The sequence below is a fragment of the Chaetodon auriga genome, chromosome 2 (assembly GCF_051107435.1).
Source record: "Chaetodon auriga isolate fChaAug3 chromosome 2, fChaAug3.hap1, whole genome shotgun sequence".
NCBI lineage: Eukaryota > Metazoa > Chordata > Actinopteri > Chaetodontiformes > Chaetodontidae > Chaetodon > Chaetodon auriga.
The window spans coordinates 19,526,006-19,552,572 of NC_135075.1; the positions used below are offsets into that span (position 1 = coordinate 19,526,006).

Below are 26,567 nucleotides of genomic sequence, written 5' to 3' on the forward strand. Positions count from 1 at the left end.
TATATAAAAAATGAAGGTATGTGCAGCCAAACATCATTTTACAATCCTTTGTGAATGAAAAGACTTTAACCTTATATGGCTGCATTTCCTAGTTTTTTTGAAAGAGAAAAATTAATTTATTGTAAAATAAAATGACAGCGTCACTCACTTCAGTGAATAAATGTGTTTTAAAAACTAGCCCTCTTGGATGGACCCAGAGTGGAAGCATTAAAGCCACCACAGCTTCAGCTGCATTTTGCCTATGATTTTATCACTTACCTGCTGCCAGGTAGCCAAGGTTGTGACCATGGTATCCATGGTAACAGTGCGGCCTATAGCAAATCCTCCTATAGTAACTGTACGGATAGTTTGCAGCAGATGCCAGGGATGCCATCGCTTCAATTAACAGGAAAAAGAAAATCCACCATCCTGATGACAGAGCCATGGTCAAAAGTCAAATGTAACGCCGAAAAAATGATCAAAAATTAAACGACCTAAACACAACTATTATTGTTAAACACATTAACGATGGGAAACTGAAATGAATGAGCAGTCCTGAGTCCTGGTCTGATGTAACATGGTAACTACTTCTTATACACTCTGCCTCCTGATTTTTCTCTCCATCTCTGACTCTCTTTCACCCTCCCATCGACTAAATGTCCATCGCATTAAAGATCCTCCTCTCCCTCTCTCTCTCTCTCTCTCTCTCTCTCTCTCTCTCCTCTTTTTCCCCACTCGTCCCTCTCACCCCCAGCCTTAACTCTCTCTAACACTACGGGTACACGCAGCACTGTATGAAGTACAAATAAATAATTCTACACTTTTACAAGCAAACAGTGATTTATATGGTTCCATCAATGATTTACTACATTTCACTACTGGGCCACTGTATTTTACAGTCTCTTCAAAGGATGTCATGTGATAAAAAGTGAGCTTTATGAGTGCACATCACTCAGGTGTTGGATAATAAAAGATGTGAACAGAGTAAAAGATGTGCTGTCTATATTTTTCCTTTAATATTGACATGTGTACAAAAAAAGCTGCCACCAAAGCAAAGCCAAATTTGATAAATGCCAGAAGTCAAATTCAGCATTTTTACTTCAAACATCTGAGAAAGGAATGAGACTTGCTGTGAAATCGTCTATTCAGGAGCTAAGCACTGCGCTCTCTCATCTGTTGCCAACACATATGTACACAAATACGGCAGCCAGACACGACAGCAATTTACAGAGCTTATAAAGAGCAGAGCATGTTCATGGTCAGCATCACTTCCCTGATTTGATGAGAAATGGCCCTTAGAGACCTCTGCAGGATACAATGAGCTTCACTGCTTATGACTGCTCTTCTTAATAATGCAACCTTAAAGCTTCTGTAACATACACCTGTGCAGTCATTACATCAGGCCGCAAGCATCTGAGAAGTACTCAAGGTCAGACAGACCAGCAGAAACTGATACAGCTCATTTTTTTTGCGACACCGCACGCGAACATATTCACAACTCTGCACAAAAGGCATATTTGTGCAGACTTCAAAATCGTGTGGACAATGATGCCAGCCAGGTGAGGGGGAAAGCAGCCCGCTCAAGCATGGAAGACAGATGATAGGCTCAGAGCCATCAACTGCAAGATGCCCTGCCAGAGTGAAAAAATGTGAATAAAATACCAGAAAAATCCAGGAGAGAACTTAGCAACGGCGAGATGTTTTTTAATGAAAGAGATCTTTACAGGAACTGTCCTGCTCTCCTGGTTAACACGAGCATCGGAGACGTGTTGATTTTGGAAGACGTTACTCACACATTCACTATTAAGACAGGTGCCAAACACTGGCAGACCATTCCTCCCGCCTTCATGCTCGTGTTGGTCTGAGGAGTGCAGTTCATTAAGCATGACGGTTAAAATGTTGACACTGCTGCACTCAGCATGACAGCAGTTACTGTTGGACTCTTCCACTTTGATCAGTGCCATTTGTACCAATGCTGCTTTTTCTAAAGAAAAGAAATAAATGCATAAATAAAATGGAGTTTGACCAGGAGCTTAAATCGAGGAGAATCTCCACATGGGATTAAATTTTATATTCCTGATTTTTTTTTTTTTTTTTTTTGGTGGTGGTGGTGGTGGTGGTGGTGTTGCACTGAACAAAAGATGTATTTGTTCATTTCTCATCCATGCCAGCAGAATTGGCACATTAACATCCCTCAGCAGATGTATTTCATTAAAAAAATCATAGCATGTTGCCAAGGACAGGATTCCTCAAAAGCATTAGTGTGGTGGTGTACGATCCAACTCCCAGAACCTTTTATTCTGACCAGCTAAATGAATGGATCTTGTCTCTCATCCGGACTCATGCGGGCCTTCACTCTGCAGCCCTCCCACCTACGGGCTGTCATGCAGAAGGAAAGCTGATCACATTCTGCAGACGCAGCGCCACACATGCAAAGCTAACTTAAACATCCACATCATTCACCCTGCTTCTTTTACCTCTGTTAATACTACTGCCAATTACGACAATTACAACATTAATGCTGCGGGTGGCGTTTTTCCTCCAATATACACCAGTGGTGGAGGGCAGAGAGCTATGAAAGCCAGCTGTGACAACGTTCCCATCAACTCTCCTAATAACCACAACCGGGATCAGATCCCTCAGCGGTTCCTTGAGCAGACAGCCACACTGCACAACACTCCAGCGTCTCTCCTCTAGGCTTGTCTGCTGCACAGAGCGACCATTATTCTGATTAAACAAACCGCTCGCAGAGATTTCCCAATCAGAGACATCAAACTAAGTTGGAGCAAAAAGAAATCTCAAGGGAAAATACTGGGAAGCAGCTCAGTTATGGTGAGCTGTGGTTCACAGATGCTGGGCCTCATGATGGACTGGTAGCTGCACTTTCTTCCACAGTTAGTCTGAGTCGTGAAAGCATTTTATCATCAACTTAAAAAGACCTGATGTTGATGTTTAGTTGCAGAATCCACATTCACTGAGCCACAAATACAAAGACAACACCAGTCAAAAATACAGAAAAAAAGGACCAAAAACATTCATTAGTGTAATGGATGCTGAGTGGAGTGAAGACACAAATCATGATTACTGCAAGATGAGAATTAGGGGTAAGACTAGGGGCTCAGTATGTTTAAAAAGAGACAGGTCGTTCAACGTGTTATCCAATTATCTGTAAGCTGTCAAAACAAGAGTCTACAGCTACACGAGAGGCTCTAAAGTTTAGAGTTAAACCACAAATAAATATCATTAGTTTTGCAGGTGCTCAAGTACTGCATATATTGAAAATTTGATAATGGTGCGAGGTGGAAAGTAAGCATGAATGTCATGTCTGAACACATTTCAAGGCAACATGAAAGTTGAAATATCTTAACAACTGGCAGACCAAGAAACTGACAGGCACTGACATCCTACTGTTCTTGGAATAAGAACATCAATCCAGATGAAGGTAATTTCAGGGTTAGGGGATGCGCAATACTGACAAAATCAAACACATTTGTTTTTGTTTTTTTACAGGAATATTTCATTACAATGACATTTTTTTTGGAGACGAGCATTTGTGCCTCCAAAGGATATTTTCATTCAAGAACATTTTGAGTGTAGTCATGTGGATAAAAGCATAACCAGAACACCAATATCTAATATCATATCACTGATAATGATATACAACTCAGAAACACAACCAAACAAATACAGCAGAGGACTCACCTTGACAGGTTTTACCATCTTCGTTCAGTTTCAGTCCAGGAGGACACCTGCAGTAGAAACTTCCAATGGTGTTACAGCAGAGAGCCTCGCAGCCTCCATTGGTCTCCTCACACTCATTCACATCTGATGGAGAGCAACAAGGACAAAGTTAATCCTGCAGTCACTGAAAACCACAAGCGAAAGCAGAAATTACAAACAAAGAACTGTTGTGGTAAAGCTGTCAAACATGTTTAAAAAGCTTACTGTTTTGGTGAAAACAGCACGGAGCTTTTTTGAGTGGTGAAGATTAAGAAAAAATGCGTCTTCCTTTTCATGTCAGTCTGACTAAGTTTCAAATGTTTTCCGTGAATGATGTTGGATACAGCTTTCAAAATGAAAGCGCTCAAGTGCCTGGAAATTTGTGAAAATTACAGCAGGAAACTGTGTGCGCCGTTTCCATCCTTAAATTTGCCTCCTTAGCAGCAACTTCAAGGAAAATGAAAAAGGAAAAATACATAACACATCCAAAACAGGATGAAAACATATTAAATAATAAATTGGGCAGGACAATGGGAAATATGCGGCAGTGGCATGTTGTCCAAACTGCCTCCAACTTTCTCCAACATGAGCCGGGACGAGGCATTTGTCACTGGTGCAGAACCTCCAAAGCACTTCCACAAGAAGTCACGGTTTTTCCATTTCATTTCCATCAGCTACATATCCTGCCAAAGCTGTCATCAACTAAACCAGATAAAATCTTTCTCTCCAGTTCCCAAACTACACATAATGACTCAGGTCAGATACAGGTGCTGACAGTTCACCATATACCATAATTTGAGCTGCAGAGCTTCTGTGTAATGAGGAGATATTAAAATTGAAAATGAAAGGAGTAATGTGGTACGTGTTGTTCACTTTTACACTGCAGCTTCAGGACAGGGCTCCACATTGCCCGCATTAATGTTAAATTTCCTTCATATGGGGTTAGTCAGGAGCGATTAGGCTCACAGAGTAGTCTTAGACTTGACGACGTGGGGCTGTTTCATTTGCCATGCCAGCAGAAGGAATCTTGGACCGAAAACTGAAAGCCATGGAGAAAATTAGGAGGGAGCATTCACTTGGCACTAATCAGCTTGTAAACTCCCTCCATGTCCATAAAAGAGGAGAGTTACTGTAAAGAGGAAGAGTACGAATGAAAATTGCTTTATAGAACTTTTTTGCCCCCTCTAGCAAATTTGGGTGCATAGCGATGCCAGCGTTAAACCAGCCAATTAAACGATTTCTCTCTCAGTTTACAGCATCTGGAAATGGTCACAGCAACAACACTGCTCTCTTTCCACTGCCAAGTGTTTAAAAACAGTCATAAAACTCACAATATGTTACCTTTTACATAAAGAATACATTTTATTATACAATGAAACATAAATCCTAATCATTTTATTACTAAAAATCCTCCCTAGCAAGACGAGATCAACTGTAGCTAAAGAACCAATTGGGGATGCTCACTGATTTTTATTTGGAGCTTCATTTAATGAGTCTGGGTCCCGGGGTGAGAGAGAGTGCCTGCCTTTTAGAGCAGTTCATTTAACTTGCAGAGTAAGTATGGTACCAGCAGCAGGTTTGCAGACAGTTTTGCAGAAAACAATGAGACAAGTGATGGTGACTGAGCAGAATGCAACATGAAGTCAAGGACAGGATTCAAGCCCCTGAGGGATCCAGTGATAGGGATCGTGAGACCTGCAGTATGAGTGTGTTTGTGCTGAGTGCGTGTGGGGACGTCTATCTCCACCCCTGAGGCCACACACCTGTGTGGCAGCTTGAGCAGGGGTCTGCCCAGGGTCAGTGTCACGCTCATCATTCTGCAAGTCTTTCTGCCCAATAAGCGAGCAGGAATGTTGAACTGCCACAGGTCAGGAGGAGAATAACGTAGAGCAGCCGTCATCCTCCACAGCGGATCAATAAAGCAGCTTGTTTTTAGAAAGGACAGGATTTCTTTTTCTTAATCAGGTATTCAGTTTATGCATTTAGAAAGTAGAAGAGCCTCAGAGGAAAACCAAACACAGGCTTTATGTTTTTAATATGTAAATGAACCTTTGTATTGTATTAGTGTCTTCTATTGCATTGTTTTCAGTTATGTTGTTGATGTTCTTTTACAATGAGGACCATATTGAAAATCAATAACTAGTTTAGAAACGCTTCCAAAAGACCAAAAAGAGAGATGAACCAGATTATTGTTAGTGCGTGGCCGCAACAAGGGACCTTTTCTAATCACTATATCTTGATGCTACCCTACTGCTTGTACTAGAATAAGCTCATTTCAAAACAGAAACACTCCCAGCCGTAAAAGTACTTTCTCCGAATAAACTCAATGACCTCTGAAGACACGACGGAGTCTGGTGGTTGGAGCGAAGGCTGCACCTTCACCTGACTCCGTGGGGCACTTCATTTTACATCACCCTCACCCATCCATCAATCCGTCACCAAGATGAACCTCCAGCAGAGTGATCAGACACATCTGAAAAGGAGCGAAACAAGAGCCGTGGAAGGGTGTTTAGAGATCAGCCCCTTTCCCGTGAACATCACATCACCAGGTTTCCTCTCCCTGACCTGAGCCTCTGGGGGGGGATCTGTGCGCACGTTTTTCAAAAGGAGATCAGATGCCTGGACAATAGCGGAGTGTCTGCATCCCAGTTTATGCCCCTGGCCAGAGTCAAAGGTCAAAGGTCAGGGCCAAACTCGTGCAGGCAGAATCGCACGGGACCGTTTCACCATGTGGTGGATGTTCAGATATATAATCCCTGTGGCACAAGAGTCCACTTGACACATGGTGAACTAACATGAGGACAACCATCGAGAGGATTCCTTTAGAAAATGACACCAGTGAAACATTATACGCAGAGCTGTTCATTACAAACATCTGCACAGTTTAATGCAAGTATAGGTCTCAATCTTTGTGAAATGTAGAGGATTGCAGCTAAAGAGAAACACGCTTATTTACTTTCTAGCTGAGATATTTAATACAACACTCGTGTGTGTACACTAACAATGAAGCTACCGCCAGCAGCCGGTTAGCCTAGCTTAGCATAAAGACGGGAAAGGGTGGAAAAGCAGCTAGCCTGGGTCTGTCCACAAGTTAGCAGACTAGATACTAAGTTAGTGAGCTTTAGAAGTGCAGGTAGGAGGATTTTGTTACCTTTGAACAGTCATGAATTTCCCATAATGTCCCAAAATGAAAATTATTCCCTCCCTATTCCCTTATTTTAGTCAACAAAACTTTAGAAAATAGAAAAACACAAACTTTAAAAGGTATTTCACTTTTTTTTTTTCTTTTTTTTTTTTTTTTTCTTTTTTAAGGAGACTGTTGAAGCCTCATATTTGCTTTAGTTGATTTTCTTTTTTATATACAAAACAAGGACAGTGGATTCATCACTTAGATGGAAATCACTTTTCAATGAGTATGTAGTTACAATGACAACTAACCCTTTCAATACATACAGTCTGGGCATAGCAAACCTTGAAAAAAATTTGAACCTGCCCTTCAACTGATTAAAAAACTAATCGTTTCAGTACTGAAATCAGTACTATCTTTGTTAAATCTCCACCAAAGAAGAGTTGATTTAGCTGTATACTAATTTCAAAGGCTGTACTTTGTGGTTTTGTATTTTACTGCAGTGGATTCAGGGTTTCCTGTGGTGTTGTATGACAGAGGTGGGCCACCTCGCCTGAAACCATGACTGCTGACATCATTTAAAACAATTTTTTATAAAACAAAGCATTAACCTGAGGGAATAGAGCAGAGACGACAGCATACACCACACATGTATTGATTCTGACTATTGTTTAGGCGGCCCACTCACTAAATTGATCACAAAACGTCAGGATTTGAGGGGCTTATCGGAGGACATGTTTCTGATATTCTGCATTCCTCATGCATGTACGAAGGTGGAGTTTCTGTGCATTGTTCTATGAGGGCAACAAAGCTCAGATATAGGAGTAAGTGCCAAATTGCTCAGTGCTGTTATGTCTTCTTGTAAGCGAAATACAAAACAAAAACACATCTGTAAAATGGGTAAAAAAGGTCTATTTTCCTGTAGTGGACACTCTGTTCCAAAGCAATCAGGTAAAGAATTAAAACAAAAAAAACCCCTCTTGATTGTGTTTCTGCAAGTTCAGCTGCAGCAAAGCTCTGGGTTTACATTCCTCGGCTGTATTGTGTGACTTCCTGTGATAAGCACGACAGCCACTGCTCCCAGGAGGACGGGGCTAACGTCTCGGTAGACCACGAGAGGGCCAACAAAAACCACCAGACCGCTGATATTATCTCCGGGGGTCATGGGCCGGAAAATTGCGGCATTCATCGAGGATCAGGAGGGGGGACGCTGAGGATAGCCTAACCTGTTTCCTTTTAGGGCGCTGATCTAAAAGCCTGCCGGTGTAATAACGTGCTTCGCTAGTGTTCTTTCCTGGTTGCATTCCCTGCAGTCCTCACAGCTGCTTTCATTTACCAGGTGCTATAAAGATGGGGACTGGCTCGCAGTATCTCGCAGAGTCAGAGGTTTCATTCAGACGAGGATTTCTCTGTGACTGACCTGCACATGTGGCAGCAGGAGAACATCATCTGACTAACAAACCAAACATCTGAACTGGAACTGACAATTTACTTCACATGCTTTCACAGGAAACTCATCCGCACCGTTGACCTCACATATAACTGAGCCCTAAAATGTTTTCTTAGGGGTCAGTTTTACATGAGAAGACTTCTCTATTTGAGACTGTGTTTCTTTGTCTACCTTAAAATCAGAACTATTCTTTCATATTTAGTACTGCAATTTATATTGTATTTAATCTTTTCTTTTGCCTTCTCTTTATTAGTCTTTTAAGTCTTTTTTATGTGCTTCTTCTTTTGATATTGCCTTGTCCTTCCCGTATATCTTGTCTTAATGCCTTTTATGTCCTGTGTGCAGCAGTTTGAATTGCCTTGTTGTTGAGAGATGCTATCCAAATAATCTGTACATGCCACGTTTCCTCTACCCGTCCAACAGGCAGTGCCAAAAGGGTGCCTGGAAGAAGCTCAAATGAAACAGATGAGCTGCTGAAATATGCTCACTCACACGAGTTATTCTAAAAGTTATTTTATAGACCCATAACTCCTCATGGATTTCACATGGATATTCTCCTGGAGTCAGATATCATGAGAGCCCCAAAGATGCATTTCAAATGTTTCATCCAAGCATTACCACTGCATTTTGGGTCATTGTGTCTACATTGTGTAGGTACATTAGCTCCAAGGTTTCCTTGTAATATTTCTCTGCCAGACTACTGTCTCTCTGTGAAGAGGTAGAATACAGGCAAACAAGAGCAGAGATCAAGAAGCGTGTTCAGTTTGCATGCCAGGTGAAATCACATGAGGCAAACTGGCATCCTGAGGATTAGTCTTCAGGTCTAAATGAATTTGTAAATAAATGAAATATTGAGGGTATGAAAGCAGCACCCACAAGATCAGGAGGCTTTTGTATAAACAAAAGCAGAGATAACTGGGAGTGATGACATTGGTTGGTCAGATCTTCAGGAGAGCCAAACTTAGATAACACACAAAATTAAGACATTAAAAACAATGAAAACTACAGGAGACAATAATGTGATAGGCCATGATCGTATGCAAAACACAACAAACAAAAAATGGGATTTAAAGATATCCTTCTTTCTCCTCTGCAAGGCATCAGCTCAAGTTCAACATTGCCCCCTGCTGTTAATCTCCTGCCACATCAATAACAGCCCAGATGTGCTGCTGGATGCATATTGAGTCGACACTATGTGATTCTGCTCTGATCTCATCCATCATGTGACTAACGCTGCCACAATATAATAATTCAAAGTCAGAGAAGGCCACTCAACCTGTCAACATGCCCGCTCATGGAAAACATCTCTTGCTCTGGTTCACCGCACTGACTTATACCAGAAAACTATGTGTGCTGTATTAAGCATCCAATAATTTCCACCCCCTTATCCTATTTGATGCATTATTAGTGCCACTTTTGGGTACAAGTTTCTTCCTGTAGCCCGGTAATTGTGGCCAGCTGAGTTGTAATTGTGGCACTGTCATTCGGACGTGGTGTGGCTTTCATAAAACCAGAGGCTAAAAAAAAAAAAAAGCCCCCTTTAATGACAAAGGACTAACCACAGGCAGACCTCTATGATGTGTATCCACTGATGTTTAAGACGTCTGTACCTCCTTTCACAAACCTCTAATGTTTCCATGAAGTCATTAACAATCTGTCTCAAGTTTGTGAAACGTCTTACCATGGAATAAAGGGTGTTACAGTAGAGGTATTTAAAAGTGCTTCCATCTCCTTTCTTAAAATATTTTCTTAAAGACAACCAGGAGGCAGCCACACATCTCTGTGGTGAAGCCAAAGCAGAAGCGTTTTAAGCTGCTAATGACTCAAAATGCACTTAAACTGCACCTAAAGTCAACAAAAAAACACTCTTGAAATATTACGTCAACTCATGATGTTAGTGTGTTGTGAGGAGGGGCTTTAGGATATTGTAATAGGCATTTTTCACAATTTTCTGGTGTTTTACAGACCAAAGTATTCAAGGTATACTATGCAGGATTCTCCCACAAAACAATGTATAGACTCATACAAATGAATCCCTCTCAATCATCATGTATGACCCACTATTTGGGCAATGAGTGTGTAGCCCCGAGCCAACAACAGTGCACAGGTGAGGTTAGGACTTTATAAAAAGGTAGCGACCAGGCTGACACTGTAGCCTGTAATCTGTATCTGAAACTTGGGAAGCTCTGCTCACTTCTGATTGAAAGAAAATTCTGCTGTTTTTTGACTGCTGTCTGTAACTCATCAGATTACAGTTGAGGCACTGTAATTAAGTTATTATCATCACACATAATCACTGTCTACCAGGATGCCTATTAGCAAGCTAAACTGAAGACGACTAAACTCGCTAAACCTCTGCAACTGTCCAAGTAGTTAAGTAACTGTAACTTGGCACCGACAGGCCTGTCAAGCTTAACATTTCAGCTTAACTGATGCGGTGTACATGAGGCTCTAAGAAAAGCGATACTCAATGTCTCAAGAGTTTGGAAGGTGGCGTCTTTTTTGGAGTAGGAAACACTGCATTACATGTGTCGAGGCGGTTCTGCCATGCTGACAGGTGTGTCAGCTCAGTAAAGACAGTTGTAGTGGTTGTTTTCCTTCAGCTGAGCGTTTCTCATGTGAAAATGCAGATGAGCAGAATCTACACTCTCTGCTTATCTGCCTATTTAAACAGTTGTATTTTTGTTTTTATACACGTCTTCTTCCCGAGGCATGTGTTGACAAGAAACCACAGACAGGCAGCGCACTGTGCTGAGAGAAGCTCTGAGAGCCTGTCTGACTGTCTGAAAAATATGAATCATGCGACTCGGTCGTCTCTGGACAGCTAATTCCTCAAACCACTGAGCCTTATGTTTTATTATTTGTGCAGTTTTGACCACAAGGGATTTATGTGTGACATCAAAGACACTAGACTCCAGTGTTTGAGTTTGTTTTGTGAACATTTTGCTCTACTGAGTCCTAAACTCCTCTAATCCCTGTTTTGATGATCCATTTCACTGAATCACAAGGTAGGCGTGCAAGTGTGTGTTTCATGTGCACACAGTTGAGTGTAGGTACATGTGTATGTTTATGTGTTATGGGAAACCCCATTCTTAAGAGCCAGCTGCTTCTCTCTTCTTCACTGCAGCTACTACAACTAAAGCGACTCCTTAATTCCCTGACACGGGCAGCTAAAATCACCTCAGTAAGTCACAAGGCTGTGCCACCAGCAGGCATGGACCTCACACTGGAAATCTGAGCCTTGTCTGCTGGCAGAGACAATCCCAAAGTACCTGTGCGTCACTGTTTTGACTGTAATGGTTTGGTGGAAGGTGCCTGACAGAGCAATAAGTCTTGGGAGAAGTTTGCCTTTCAAAAACCTGCGGATAGCAAAGGTTTCTGACTTCTGTCACTCACTTTAACTGTTCATAAAAGTTACAGCCTGCAACACAGAAAGTAGGCCAGCTGCATGCTCCTGTGCATGTCTCCAGAATAACATTTTATGATCTACACGGACAAACAGGAGGAACAAATACCTCGTGGACCTTAGGGGATCGCCCTCTGACCCTTTGCGTGTGCTCTATCTGTGCTCTACATGTCAGGACCTGTCTTTTCCAACTTCGACCCAGCAGTTCTGAGAGCCTGAGACAACACATGGAGGCCAGCATAAATCCAAAAATTACTTGTGGTTTCCAGCCTGTCTCCCTCTCGGTCGCAAATGCGAGATATACTGCTGTGGTATGTGCAGGTCTTTAGCCTGCAGGGCAAAAGGTGGCAGCTACATGACAGACTGTCATGCTCAAGGTGTACGGCGTGAATACACGTTGAGGTTTTGATTATTGCTTCACATGCTCAAGTGTGACAATACATGGTTTCACAGTTGTTCAAAGATGAAAGATACAGCAGTCAAATACAGACCCTCCCTGGCTATATCTAATTCAATGCAACAGGTTCTGTTTTCGTGGAAAGGCGAGGGCCAGATCAAACAGCACTATGACAGGGTGGTATTTTCCTGACCTTGAAATAAGGTTTGTCCACATCTTTAGTGTTTTCATACTCAGCACACACAAAGGTAAGAGGAACAACCGCAACAAGACAGCCAGATATAAAGTAAACACTTGGAAAATATATAACCACAGAATAATATTGAATAATGTCAATAAAATGCTTTCAGTGGTCAAACATAAGGTGCATTAAGGTCAGTGGTGTTCCCCTCAGATCGTTAATTTGAATATTTTTAAAAGCCTGAAGGCCCTGTCAACAAACACGCTAATGTTTCATTAATGTTGATGTAATGTGACTATAGCAGGAATGCCATTAAAGCAGTCTGTCCAGAGATAAAATCGGATAAAACAGGGCCCAATCCCAGTAATGAAATTCAAAATACGGTCTGATTTAACAAAAAAAAAAAACAGCCTTGACATGTGAAAGGCAACGGACTCTGTCTCCTTGCATTTCTCTCAGATTAGCATTCGCTCTTCACACCTCATGAAACATCACTTAGACTCTGGCTGCGCACTGAAAGAGAGCTGGGAGCATGTTCCCCAAGGCTGAGTGGTTTCCATATGGAGACACTACACATAATGTTGAAGACAGAGGAAAAACAGAGATTAGAAGCCAAGTGTTTGGCTCGGTGGAAGAGAGAAGGAGCTGATAAGGGGGAACAAAGGCAGCACATGCAGATGTAGCAAAATCAGAGGAAGATATTCTGGAAGTTTCAGTGAATAAAAAGGAGGACTCAGGGCACCACTGGCAGATGAAGAGATCAGTCCACGCTGATTATTCCTCTAATTGTATTTTGCAAACTCTTGTCACTGCCAATTTACACAAACTTCATGCCCTCGACCCAAGCGTGACCAGCAGCGACCTTTCATCAGGAATGCTGTAAAGAGCCTAATGAGACAGGGTGGGAGCCCAGACTCAGCACAATTATGGGAGATTAGGGTGCTGCACAGGATGAAATGGCAGGTAGGTGGGCAAGGATGTACCCCACCCTGACTGCAACGCACTCCCTCTCATTAGAGATGCCTTTCCTGACTTCACAGGGACGGAGCAGCTCTCGCTCTCCCTCGTGGTTTAACCTAAATATCTCACAGTGATTTAGGATGGGACAGCAGACATGGAACGATTTATGGGTCCATTTTTTGTTGTTTTTTTCTTTCTTTTTCTAGGTCAGATTTTCCTTCATTTTCAGTGTGTTTTTGACAGAAACAGGGCTAACATAACTAGGATTGTTTAAAAGGTGTGGTTTCTTGTGAAAAAGAAAGGGTCAGGTTTGTTTATGTATGTTTTCCAGCGTTGATTCTTCTGCCTTTGCTGGTGCATGACTTCATTTCTTGACCTGTCACCGTTAAAAACCGTCTATCAGTGCAATAGTGTGAAACTGGTAGCAGGACAGTGCATCACAAACAAACAAAACAAAACATTGACTCACTTGTACAAAGCTCCATAGTGCTTTGAGTGGTCTAAAAAAGACCTTTAAATCATTTCTTAAACAAAAACATAAACCATTTGCTGGTTCCAGGTTGTCACAAGTGAGAATTTAGTACAACTGAAAGGGGGATGAAGAATTGTGGTGTCTGTGCATCCCCTCTCTTCTCCCCTGCTTCGCTCTGTCAAACTAAAAAGATAAATAAAGCAAAGAATCAGAGGGGCTGAGGACAAAGAGGTGGAGAATGTGTGAGAAAACACAGGAGATTCTGGTTCTCCCTGCAGTGCCTACATCTCCATGGCCTCCTTCATTTCAGCTGCTCTGGACGTCACGCTATGCTGGCTGCTAACAATACTCAAAGAACAGGATTAAACTTTCAAATGGCCAAAAAACAGAAAACACGTCAGTGACTCTGTGAATGGTCCATTTAGACTCCAATTTGCGGCCGACGGGAGAGATTGCGTTGTAACAAAAAAAGTTAAGAATAGCAAGATTATGTCACCAGCTGACCTTGTTCACTGCTAAAACAGAATTCTTCAGCTTCTCCTTGTGTTTGTAGGGTTAAAACCTAAGACGTCGTAATTCTCTCCAAGTGAAGTAAAAAAGCAGACTTCAACCTGTTCACAGCCCTTTCAGCTGCAGCCTGTTAAACCCATCAGTGAGGAGAAGGGAAACCCTGAGAATGATTTAGACGGCGTGTGATCTTTCTCGACATTTACTCTCCCATTATCAGCCACTCCACTTTACGACCTTTCTCTCCCACTTAAAACAAATTCTCTATAAAAGCATAACAGCCAGATTTGAGGAGATATAACAAATGTGGTGATCGTTATACAACAGTTATATAACCTAATGCCCTGATGCCCAGCACCTTTTGACCTCCCAGTGGAGGATGGACACAACAGTCATGAGTGACAAACGGCTGCAGCTGGAAGTCTTACAGCTTTACAATCTCATGACCTTACAGTCGTTCATGCTCGTATTTAGCTCTGGGTAGCAGACCAAAATAAAAGATGATCATGTGAATTATGGCTGAGTGTTGAAGGCTTTCAACAGGAAAAGTTTGGGGTGTGATATTCCTGGAATCCTGTCTATCATGAAGCTGCCAAAGTTGAAAGTGGATTTGAACTGGTTGCAGCTACTTTGCAATCGAACTTGTGTTATTAGAGCATATAAACATATAGGACCAGATGATGTCTCAATGTCTGATAGAAGTGGGGATACAACATACAGCCATATGAAGCGCTGAAGGTAGGGCCACCAATCAGCCTGTGCCGGATTCTCCCTCAGCATATAAACTCCTATCTCATCTATGCATAAATGTTTCGTTAGGGTTACTTCACTCATCTCCCAACCAGCATGTTACAATAACATGGTCTGTCCTGCTTTTGCCTTTTTAATGGCGTGTTCCCAAAATATCACGGTTTGTAAAATACAGCAGAAATATAAGGACGTGCTAGGACCAAGGCCTCACAAGGTGCCTACAAAATGTGGGTGAAGGGAAGCCTCACATTACAGGTTGTTAAACTCCAGCAGTAGTAAGGGGCTGAACAGCAAGTTTCACGTTCATTTAGGCTTACATGAACATGTTCATGTCTCTATCTTTTCCACCTGCTCTTCCTCATGGACCATTTGCTGATTTTCCAACACACCGAAACAATGTGGCTCAGGAGGGTAGAACTGTCATCTGCCAATCAGGAGGTCAGTGGTTCAATCCCTGGCCTCGGCAGACCTCATGCCGAAATGTCCTTGGGCAGATGCTGATCCCCAGAACTGCCCCTGATGCTGTGCTTTGGATAAAAGCGTCTGCCAAATGACTAATTGTAATTGTAAATTAAATTTTCTCAGAAAAAGAAGGCTGAGGCAAAGACACTGTCCCACCTCCAGCCATGAGCACCTCAGCTTGCATGTGTGTTTCATTTTGGGCACTTACCTGCTAAAGTGCTCAGCCAGCTCAGCACAGACATTTCTCCAGTGTTTGTCTTAATCCTTACTAAAAACCATTCAATGGGGCTCAGAGTTCAGGGATTTATTTTTACAATGGGGAGGGTCTGAAGGCCAACACACTGAAGGCCCCTCTCTCATTACATTCCTCAGTGGTCTCAAACATGAAGTGAGTAGATACACTACATCACCAAAGATTTCCTCACAACTCAACTGACTGTCAAACAGTCAAACCGGCACCAGTTTAATGGTTTAATGGTTTCACCATAAGTTAAATGGATGTTCTCTTTTACAACATGGCCCCATGCAGACGTGCATCCCCTAAACATGACAGATACCATCTGCATCACTGCTGCTCCCTGCTGTCACTGTCAGTCTCTACACAGCTTGATGAGCAGCAGAGATGATAGCAGTTACCCTGCATTTTTCAAATAAGGTCAGATGCCTTGTAGCCTTCCTGCTGTTCGTTACCAATGAGTGCCGCCTCTAAAATGGCACAGACTGTGCCCACATGCTGGTTTGATCTTCGACCTCTCTGCTCCCCTGCAATCTTCAGTGCAGAAGGAACCAACAAAAGTCACCGCCGTCACGTAAATCAGCTTAGCTAAGCACACAGTTCTACTAATAATACTATAATCACTGGTGAGCTTCCACTTGGCAAGGCTAAAAGAGGTGAGCAAACACACGACAGCCTCGCTGCAATCAAATATAAGCTACTGTCACTGACGGGGAAGGCCAGCAACACTTCTGACCAACATGACACTAATGTGTTAACTGGCATTTGACATCTGGCAGGCATGAGCCACCCACGTTTTTGGTCACATTTGGCCTTAATGTGCTACAGCGGTTACTATGACTAAGACGGAATAAATCTTGCATGCATGACAGACATGTAAAAAAACAACAACACATGTTTGTGAGTAGGAAAGACATGTACGTTTTTTTATCAAAATTCATCAAATGAGTTAGAGAACCTGCCTGCTTTGAGGTAACTTACTGTGTCTACAGGTGTGAGGGTGAGTGATGAAAGGCAAGTTACAACAGGCCACTGGACTGCTGTAACTGAGGTAAGACTGTTATTGAACCTTAAGTAATTGCAGAGCAGGACAGCTATTAGAGGGGAAACAGAGGTACTGCAAAGAGCAACATCTGAAATCACCCTCGCTGACTACAGCCATACACGCAAACTAATCCCTGTCTTAAGATAAACTGAAGCACATAGTTTCCAGGCACATCGAACTTTCTCGAAGGTTCAGCTCGAAGAACAAAGAAAGGCGGAGAGAAGCAGCAAAAACGAAGATGTAAGTGGTCTAGCGTGATGACAAGATTAGTTAAAATAAAAACCACGAGGTTAAGAGGTCCAAGTACTCACTGTCTCAATCTGAGACCTGATATGGTACAATGAAACACACACTATAAAGGATACATGACAAGTTTGTCTTTTTTCTACAGCACTGAATTCTTGACCAGATGACCCCGGCTCAATTCTGTGTACTTCAAAGGTTTTGTGCAACTCAACAAGTGTCCTTTAACAAGACAATGAATTCCCACAATAGCTCCAGGATTGCTGTGCTGACCTTGCAACCATGCTAACGAGCATACAACCTCACAATGCAGCTCCAAGATAGAACCAGAATGACAAGAATACCAGAGAGCGTTCACACCTGCTGGGCAGTTAATCTTTAATACTGTTTTTTATAAGCTGTTCATAACGTTTTGTAAGTGAAAACTTTATCTTGAAAATAACCAGTGACAACAGCTGTCAAATAGATTTAAGGGAGCAAAAAAACAGATTTTGTAGTTATGGAGAACTAAGTAGCATGAACAGGTAAAGCTGAGTAGAAGTACCTCAAAAGTAAAGCATAAATTTACTTTCCACCACTGTTACAAGGTAACTGTGCCCCATGTGATCACAGAACATGTTAATCAGTGGTATAGAAAAGTTATGAGGAATGCCCTCTCTCCTGAGGTGGGATCTCAGTGTGCTCCCGCTGTGCCATTTCTCAGCACCTCGGCCACTAGACTGTGGAGGACTCGCGTCATGCACCGACAGGCTCCAGATAAATAACTGACCTCATTACTTAGAGCTTCAGTCAACTATTTATAAGCCCAACTAAAACTCTGAAGGCATCATATTCACTACTTGGGTGTTAATCTTTCTGGATTACACAAGGAAAATCTGTTGCTGGTCAGAATCAAGCAGGAAATTCCATCTCTGACCATTAACTGTGCGCCGATCGAGTCTTTAAGAACATGCACAGGTGTTACTGAGGTGTCACTACTTTCTTTTTTCTTCAGAAACATATCTGTTTCTAAAAGGAAAATTAAAGGATAAAAAGATATATAGCCAAAGGCCTCAGCAGTGTAACCTCCAATAACCTCCAAGTTCCAATAAAAATATCAACAGCATTTATTTTGCCAGATATAAGCTACGTAAAATTGCAGTATAAATCACACTGAGAAGCTTTATTTGACCAGCCACAATCTTGATGGACGACTACAAGTAACCTAACAGATGGTTTGATATACATACATGTGCACTGCCTGAAAGCTTCAAAGACAACATGCCTGGCTGAGAGAGCATGTCCAGGAGGCTGCCTTGAAGCATTACAGAATAATGACAATGATGATGGCCGTCAGTAGAGGATCTGTCTTGAGTGATGTCGAGAACAAGCTGGTCCTCCTGGCACTGCAGTGACCTCAAACCCGGCCAAGATATGAGCTTATGGTTCAGAAATCATTCGCAAAGAGCAAATAAATGAGACACAATTACCGCAAAAGAGAAAGCGCTCTTTCAGTAAAACATTTCACAGTTTGGGATCAACAAACCAAAGTCAAATAAACGCGTGTTAAACCAGTAAAAATACAGTATTTCCATATACCCGATTACGTCTGCTTGGAAAGTTTTATCATCTGCTATCAAGGATTTAACTTTGACATCAGCGACTCCTCATATTTGTTTCAAATAACTCTTCTAACGTTATTGAACAATACATCGGTTTCATGTGTTTGAGATAACTGTCACTTTACTTTTAACCTCAGAACATGAGGTAGCTTTAAAAGACATTTCAGGATTCTTAAACTAAGACGGTAAAGTTTCACGTTGCAAAAAGTGACTGCCTGCCTTTCTGTTCGTCTGTCCGTCTGTCTGTGACTGAGCCCAGATGTCAGCTGGTATGAAGACATCTGCCCCGCCAGAGGTCTAAAAGCCTTGGAAGCTGTTGATCCCAGAGGATACCACTTGTCTACTGATGACAGGCTGGATATCGAGCACATCAGGCACCAAGTGACTAAATCCCACTGGATATAAACAAGAGAGAGAGTTCTAAAAGGACTTCAGAGCAGAGACAGCATTTCATACGCACAGGTGGAAAACGGCTGCCAGTCCTGTGTAAGTTCATGATACCCATGGTAATTAAATTCTAATTCTTAAGTGAAGCTAAAGATGGAGATTTGTTTTTCTTCATTGAGCAGAAAGATCTTAAAGGCTCCTGAAAAGTTTGCGTTCGTGTGGGACTCCTTCGCTCAGACTCTGAGTAGGTTTCAGGATCTTGAAATACTTACAATACTTAATGCCATCAAATGTTAGAACATGTGCCCAGTCTTTGTTCAAAAGACAGTAATCCATACAAGGGCAATGACTATCTTCAGAAGTCTCCATCAGTCATGTCAGATTATAAAACCCTTGAATGATCTATCCTACTGTCTGATAGTATCGTGGTTCAGAAGCTGAGGCACGTGACCTGTTCAGGTAAATGGGATTTATCATCTTTGAAAGGACTAGAAGAGCCTGAGGGCAAAGTCCTCACTTTACCACAGAGTTAAATAAAAAAAAAAAACAGTAATTACTGTCTTACACATCACTCAGACACAATGCTGCTAAAAAGGAAAACAGATGACAGCTCCAGACTCCAAACTATTGAGCGCCGAGCACTAATTGGCCCCTTTGAACGACATAAACACACGCACACAACTGCTATACACAAACATGGACGCACCACATCAAAAACGCTTCAAGGAGATATCAACACATGCATCTGCAGAAGAATGCTCGCACTGCCGAGAAGAATCTAAACGTGATTAAATGCTGAGTGAATCTTTGAGGGAGGTGCGACTCTGTGTGTTCGCCCTCGGCCACATCCTCCACTGCGGCTTCAGCTATTATGTAAACACGACCAGAGAGAAACAAGTGGTGACTGACAGCTGTGTGAAGCCTGAGCAGCGCAGCAGTAACTGAATTATCACAGCAGCTTGTGTGAGCAACGTGCTCTCGTCTACACAACAAGGCTATTTATCCAGGGCTCAGGAATGTGAGTTACAACAAAATGGTACGTGGCCGAGCACCACCCAGTTCTTCATAATGGGTGAACTATATATCAGAGCCGTCACTGAGTCGTTCATTAGAAATGATGTTATTGCTCTTTCTTCAGTAAGCCTGCAGCTATCCCCCTTGCCCTCAGGACACTTGACTCTGACGTGACCTGTATTTGGCACATGGAGGACCTCCAAAATGGGACAGCTGTGAGTGTATTCCTGCCTGTGTCCGACTCCCATCGTGCCTAATGTTGCCCAGGGTCAGACGGAGTCACCGACATCCCCCACAGCCTTCATCCAGCAGCCCTTTCTGTTCCAATCACGGGGTAATATAACTGCCGGAGAAGTTTTACGGACTGATAGCCTCCAATAGAGGGAGGATCGGGGTGTGGGGGTCTGCTGCATAGCTCTCCACTAGCAAGGGCCCCTTAGGTGCCCATTGATGACAGCTATCATTCACAATGCAGGACAATGGTGGTGGATGTCAATGTGTGGGAAGGGATGTGTGGGCACTGATATCAAACAGTGTATCTCAGGGGCTGCCTGCAAGCAAGACCAAAAGGGATGAGGTCCAATATAGTGGCAGGATACAAAGATCGCAGAATGAATATAAAATTGGCTTTACTGGCAAAATTTGCCCTTGTCTAACAAAACCCCACACAAGACCGACAAAGACCTTATCATCAAGTCATTGTTTTATTTGGTAATTTGTATTAGGAAGACATATTCACAAATAACTACTTGCTTATTAACATGCATATTAGGAGTGTATTGGGTCTTAATTAGTCATTATTAGCAGTCAGGGTTATTAAGGGTTACGGTTAGGTTATTAAAATTCGAACTGATGTATAACAACTTCCTTACTATCAATAAGCAGCAATTAGGAGGTTATTGAGGGAAAACTCTTAGTTAATGGTCTATTAGTTGTAGAATATTGTCATTAAAAAAGGCATTAATAAGTGATTTCGTGTTAAATGCTAATAAAGAGCCAATATGCTACTTATATATATGCTAATGAGCAACTTGTTAATATTTTAAATGTATATATTAAAATGAAAACAGTAAAAGCATTGACATGTGGCAACAGGAGGTTCAACAGCCCTGCAAATTTTCTAAAGCCACAAGTGGAGAAAAGTTTGTTTTTATCTAATTAGATTTAAATCATATGTTTTAAACGGGTTGAAAACATATTTTCTTACAATAAATGTGTCTAATATGTAAATGTTCGGGTATCTTAGGACTGGTTTGGAGCTCAGAAGCAGGAACTCATCTTTCATGTTGTCATATCTTTGCAACACAGACACTAAACCCCTGAATAAAATCATGCAGCACTGATAGTTTCTTTCCTCATGTTATTTGTCTCATACTAATGGGCCAATATTTTGACAGGGCACAAGAGGAAATGTCAAAGGAGTTGGAATAGATGCTCAGTTTATCAGGAACCTGTCTCTCACTAACATACATAAATCCCTCTTGTCTACTTCATTAATACATCTGTCATCCACTGCTGATGGGCGGGGGAGTTTGAAAGATTCATTATTATCAAAATAGAAGAATGTAATGCACCAACAGCAATAAAAGCATGTATTCATTCTAGTCAGAAGACCTCAGAATGATGATACAAACAGTTTCTTCCACAAAGAAGTGAGAGTTTTCTGAATATCAGGATTTTAGGATTAGGGTTCAGTCTTATTTTTCATGACTCAGGTTTAGGAGTGTATCACGATCTTTATTCCGTCTTCACACTGTACCCCGCCGTGTACCCTCACTTCACCGCTCTATACCATCCTTATGTGTCATGGAAATATGTCACAGCAGTGCTGCTCTGTATAATCAAAGCTTTGATGAGATGATGGAAGACAGGCATCTTGTTGGACATAACACATAATGTACATGTCTTCCAGATTATGTATTAAGAATGCAGATAATTGAAACCCAAATGGGTGTTTATATAGAGTTTGTAATTGTGTTTGGATGTTCAATTTTCCTGATCAGCAACATCATATTCTGCAGATGGCTTCAATTTTCTCAAAAGACCTCCACTAGACCCAGCTTGAAAAAGGCAACCAATGGTCTGAAGCAGCACCTCAATGGGCATGTGTGTTCATGGATCCTCCGTCCTTATGATTAAGTCTTTCATTCAAGCATGAAGTAATCAGGACTAAGCCAGGTCAGCTCAGCTACCACAGAGAGCTCTGATCATATAGAGGGGGCTGTCAGTGCTGCATTTTCCAAGGCTTGATCATAAGCCTGATATTAGCCAGCGACAAGGTGAATGTATAGTATGCTAAAAAGTGTCATGAGGCTACATCTGTTGACTCCTGAGAAAATCGTGTGTGGGTGAAGAAGCTGAACTCGGAGATGCTGAATGCCGGCAAGACAGCGTTAAGTCAGGTCAGACCATCATAACAAAACGAGGCCACAGTTTTCAGTCGTCCCCGCAGTTTGAACTTGACTTACGCAACAAAGTCTGTCATGTCTAGGAGGGACTGATTTGAGGGGGGTGGTGGATGATTCTGCTAAAACGTTGACACCATGAGGAATTTCCTGTCGTGTGGTGCTATCAGAAAAACAACAGAATCCTCCACTGTTTTACTTCAACAGCTCAAATTCAACAATGGAGCTGCTGATAAAATACTTGGGCTGCTGGTAAAGAGGCCAACTGCTGATGTGAGGAGATTCTCATTCACTCGTGGAGAAAGGCGATCACTCAGACAGAGTTCAGCCGGGAGGCTTGGACAGCTGACCGAAAAGGATCTGAGTTGTGGGCTCCGGACAAAGAGCCAAAAAGGTGTTTTTAATCAAATGGCAAAGTGCTATCACTTTCAATCAGTCTGTGAAGCATGTTCGTGATTGCTTTTTTTTAACTCTAAGAAACACACAGCATCCACTGACAATGATGGAAAATGGGTTAAATGCTGAGAATTGCTTCACATAACTTCAACAAATTGCGTGCAACCCACTTCCACTCTAATACTGAAAAATTGCTCGAGCGGCAGATACTAAAACAAAGGACAAAAAGAAGAGAAGAAGAGGGATTCTGAATATGAACCCAGTCAGGATGTTTCTACTCACCGTACTGGCAGCTGGGCCCGTTGAACCCTGCAGGACAGTCACAAAGCTGGGTGGATCCCTCCCGACACTGGCCCCCATTGAAGCACACACCGTAGCTACACACCGCTGCACGTGTACGTGTGGACAGACAGGGTCGTAGAAAAAGAGAAAAAACAGTGAGTGAAGCAGAGACACCTGGCTGTTGTCATGAGATATCAACATCTGCAGTTTCAAACACTGACCTCTTTCTATCAAAGCCTTATCATCGGCCTGTTAACTCCTCACTAAAGAGGAGCCTTGATGCTCCTCCATTCACACTAACCAATGTAAGAGGAATCCAGCACTTGGCTCTATTTGAACAGACAAGCAGGCTTTGGGCCAAGCAAAAGACATTTCTAAACTTCATTTTCATAGAAACAGAGTACTTAAAATGAGTGGCAGCAACAGCTTGGATGACTTCTAAGGGAAAGCGGCCCATTTCCCGCACACTTTGAGAATGCTACCTGAGCATGACCTTGATTGATTAACTGAAGTTTGATCATCGCCGCAAACAGTGATGTGCATGGGTGAGTCACGGGATAAAAATCAGAGAGCCACAGGGCGAGCGTGGCTCATCCATCTCTCACAGCCAGCGGCCCTGTGTCCATAAATCCCTGGAAGTCAAACTGCTCTCGCTCGTTAAGACATGAAATTCAAAGAATCCAGGACGCATAAACAGTGAGAGCCACTAGGTAGCTCATAACATGTGAATCCACCTCAGGAGGTGTACCATCATGTTCCGTACACACACATCACTCATGAATCATGACAGTCCTTCACCTACAGCTGTGTGTGCATGTGTAGTACATGTGTGTGCTGAAGTATCCCTGCTAATATCCCTGTGAAGTAAGACACAGCTGTTTAAGCCAGGCCTGTTGTTTGCAGTCTCCTCAGCAGAGTATAGTGCTTCATGATGACAGGTCCAGAGCATTGATGCCGGCCTCATCATTGCTCCTCCTGACTGGCAACATGTGGATAATGGGAGTTTAAAAAAATTATAATAATAATAATAAAACACAGTCCAGCTAATCAGAGAAAGAGGAATTCAAATGGAAATCCTTCCCTCAGATGATTGTGAAGAAACCCTCGGAACGCCAGTTTAACTGTGCATCTTCTGCCAGATATGCATTTTTTCTGCCCATCTAATCCAACCACAGGCGGCATGACCAATCATCACACCAGGCGCGGATGCCATTTGCTGGCCATATATGGTCACAGTGATGGTATCCATGTGCCCAGGACAACGCAAACAGAAACTGTGTGATTTCAGCTTGACCCGCGTCTACAGATTTCATCCCCGCTCTCATTGTTAACCTTTTACTGTGTTCTGTATTACATGTAGAGCACCAGCACTTTTAACGTTTTCAGTCGCTGTATTGTATGTTTTTATGCTGCCTTCCTTCAAAAAGAACTTCCTCTTGTAGGACAATTAGAGTCCAAATTGAGCTGGATCTCTGTAAATATGGTGCAGCAATTAGTTGATGAATCATTCAATCACCAAAAAATTTAGTCAGCAACACATTTGTTAATAATGATCATTTAAGTAATAAATCAAGAAAAAAATACCAAACATTCACTGGTTGTAGCTTCTCACACGTTAAGAACATCATCTTGGGTTATAGGAAACTGTCGTTACCATTTTGGACATTTCATGGACTAAGTTATTTACTTGTTTGACTGATTAATCAGGTATTAATAAACACATTAGTTGCAGCCTACTTAGAGACAAATATTTACAGCAGATACTTTAAACAGAGGTACAATTAAAAAGGTACAACTGATCAGCCGATGAGACTAAAAATGTAGCTTGACTTAAGTATATCTACGGTCTTCAACCATATCATGTCAACAAGAGGGGCATTATTTAACATTTCCAAAGGAGGAGGACATGAAGACGTTGTCTCTAATAATCACAGATGAGCCATAGTAATTTCATCCATGTCTCTCAGTAGATTCGCAGGGCTCAGCCGAAACATCTGCCTGTCATCTGGCCCCAACTTCAGACACCTGCTCAACAGTTGGACCATCCAGGGAGTCCACAACAAATAACCCACACACACACACACACACACACACACACACACACACAGACAGACAGACAGACAGACAGACAGACAGACAGACAGACAGACACTATCCCTCTTTTGCTGTCTCAAAAAGACCCTCACAAACATCAGAGGTTCACTAAACTGGAGCACATTGTCCAACGCATCCAGCTTTTGTGCTCACTGCCTAATAGTCCAAAATCTTGACCAATTTGTGCAGCAACTGAAACCCGACTCCAACAGGAAGACCATCTCACCACTGCTAATCTGCCCGTGATGACTTCCAGTTCCTCAGGACTGTGTGGCTACAGAAGCTATGATACGCTGTAGCAGTTCAACATACAGTTGCATACCTATCTGCACGTCTGTGATTATCTAATGTGAGGGAATTTGATGTGCTGACAGCTACAGATGACAGACGAGCAGAAAAAAAGCATGAGTCAGTGATTAGGTTTAATTGCACAGTTTCAAATAGATGCAAATTCTTCGAGACAATCATGTTACCACCAGCTGTGAGAGATCAAATTAATGAGACATTCCTAAACTGTGGTGAAAATGTTTTAAATTAACTAAATTACCAGCAACAAAGTAAAAGGTCAGATGTCTCTCGGAGTCACTTCAGGGTAGCATGGCTAAGGGACAACAAGGGGAATGTACATTCCCCCTTCTGAGATCCGAGACGCACAGGATTGTTGGCAGTCAACCAGGGCATTTTTGGGCCGCCCCCATCCTGAGCCCCTTACGCTGCTTAATCTTCCTTGAAATAATTTCTTAATGTGGCATGCAGCGTGGCATAAAACTCACCCTCATCCGTTGCAGTGAATTCCTGCACTCTATTACAAAGACACCTCCTCTGAGAGGATTAGCAGCTTCCACAAAAAGAAGAGACAGACAGAGCAGGGGTCAGCGACTCGTGCCGAGAAACTGAAAACCAGTGAGCAGGTGTCACCCTTACAGCTTCTGAAGGGGATGACCACATCGACTCAGAGGCAGCCCCGTGTTTGTTTAGGCTCCGTCGATCTGTTTAACCCCCAGAGAGCGACCCACAGGGAGACCACATTTAGGGCAATTCACAGACACAAAGGCCTGCGCTCAGGGCTCCGTTTGGTGCCATAATTGGTACATACGGAGCCAAGCACTGTATTTTGAGGCAACAAATCATGTTTTGCTATGCAGAGGAATGTGTCATTTCAAAGAATTCCTGTGAAAACTAGGGCAAGCTATGTCAGAGCATCTCTGACAGGTTGCATTGAAAGACTTAAAATACCATTTGAACCCGACACTAGGTCCATTTGACAAAGCAGGAACAATAATACGCAGCAAAAATGTTAGAATGCAAGGCTTTGCAATTAGAATATATGGAGCATTTGCCTGCAGCAACCTGTAGGTGCAGGTCTCTATTACACAGATTCCTGTGAGAGAAGTAGATTTTCAAATAGATGGATGAGAATATTGACATTAAATCACATCACAAAGAGCAAACAC

At 42.3% G+C, this 26,567-nt stretch overlaps 1 protein-coding gene across 1 annotated transcript in view; it reads right to left on the reverse strand.

The window, feature by feature from the left end:
• megf6b (multiple EGF-like-domains 6b) overlaps window positions 1-26,567 on the reverse strand; it is a 56,633-nt gene that overhangs the window by 22,244 nt on the left and 7,822 nt on the right. The window contains exons 5-6 of the mRNA XM_076744383.1: window positions 23,020-23,124; window positions 3,682-3,804 (exon numbers count right to left, since the gene is read on the reverse strand). Of these exons, the coding sequence (XP_076600498.1) occupies window positions 3,682-3,804; window positions 23,020-23,124 (228 nt within the window). The remainder of the gene's footprint in view (window positions 1-3,681; window positions 3,805-23,019; window positions 23,125-26,567) is intronic.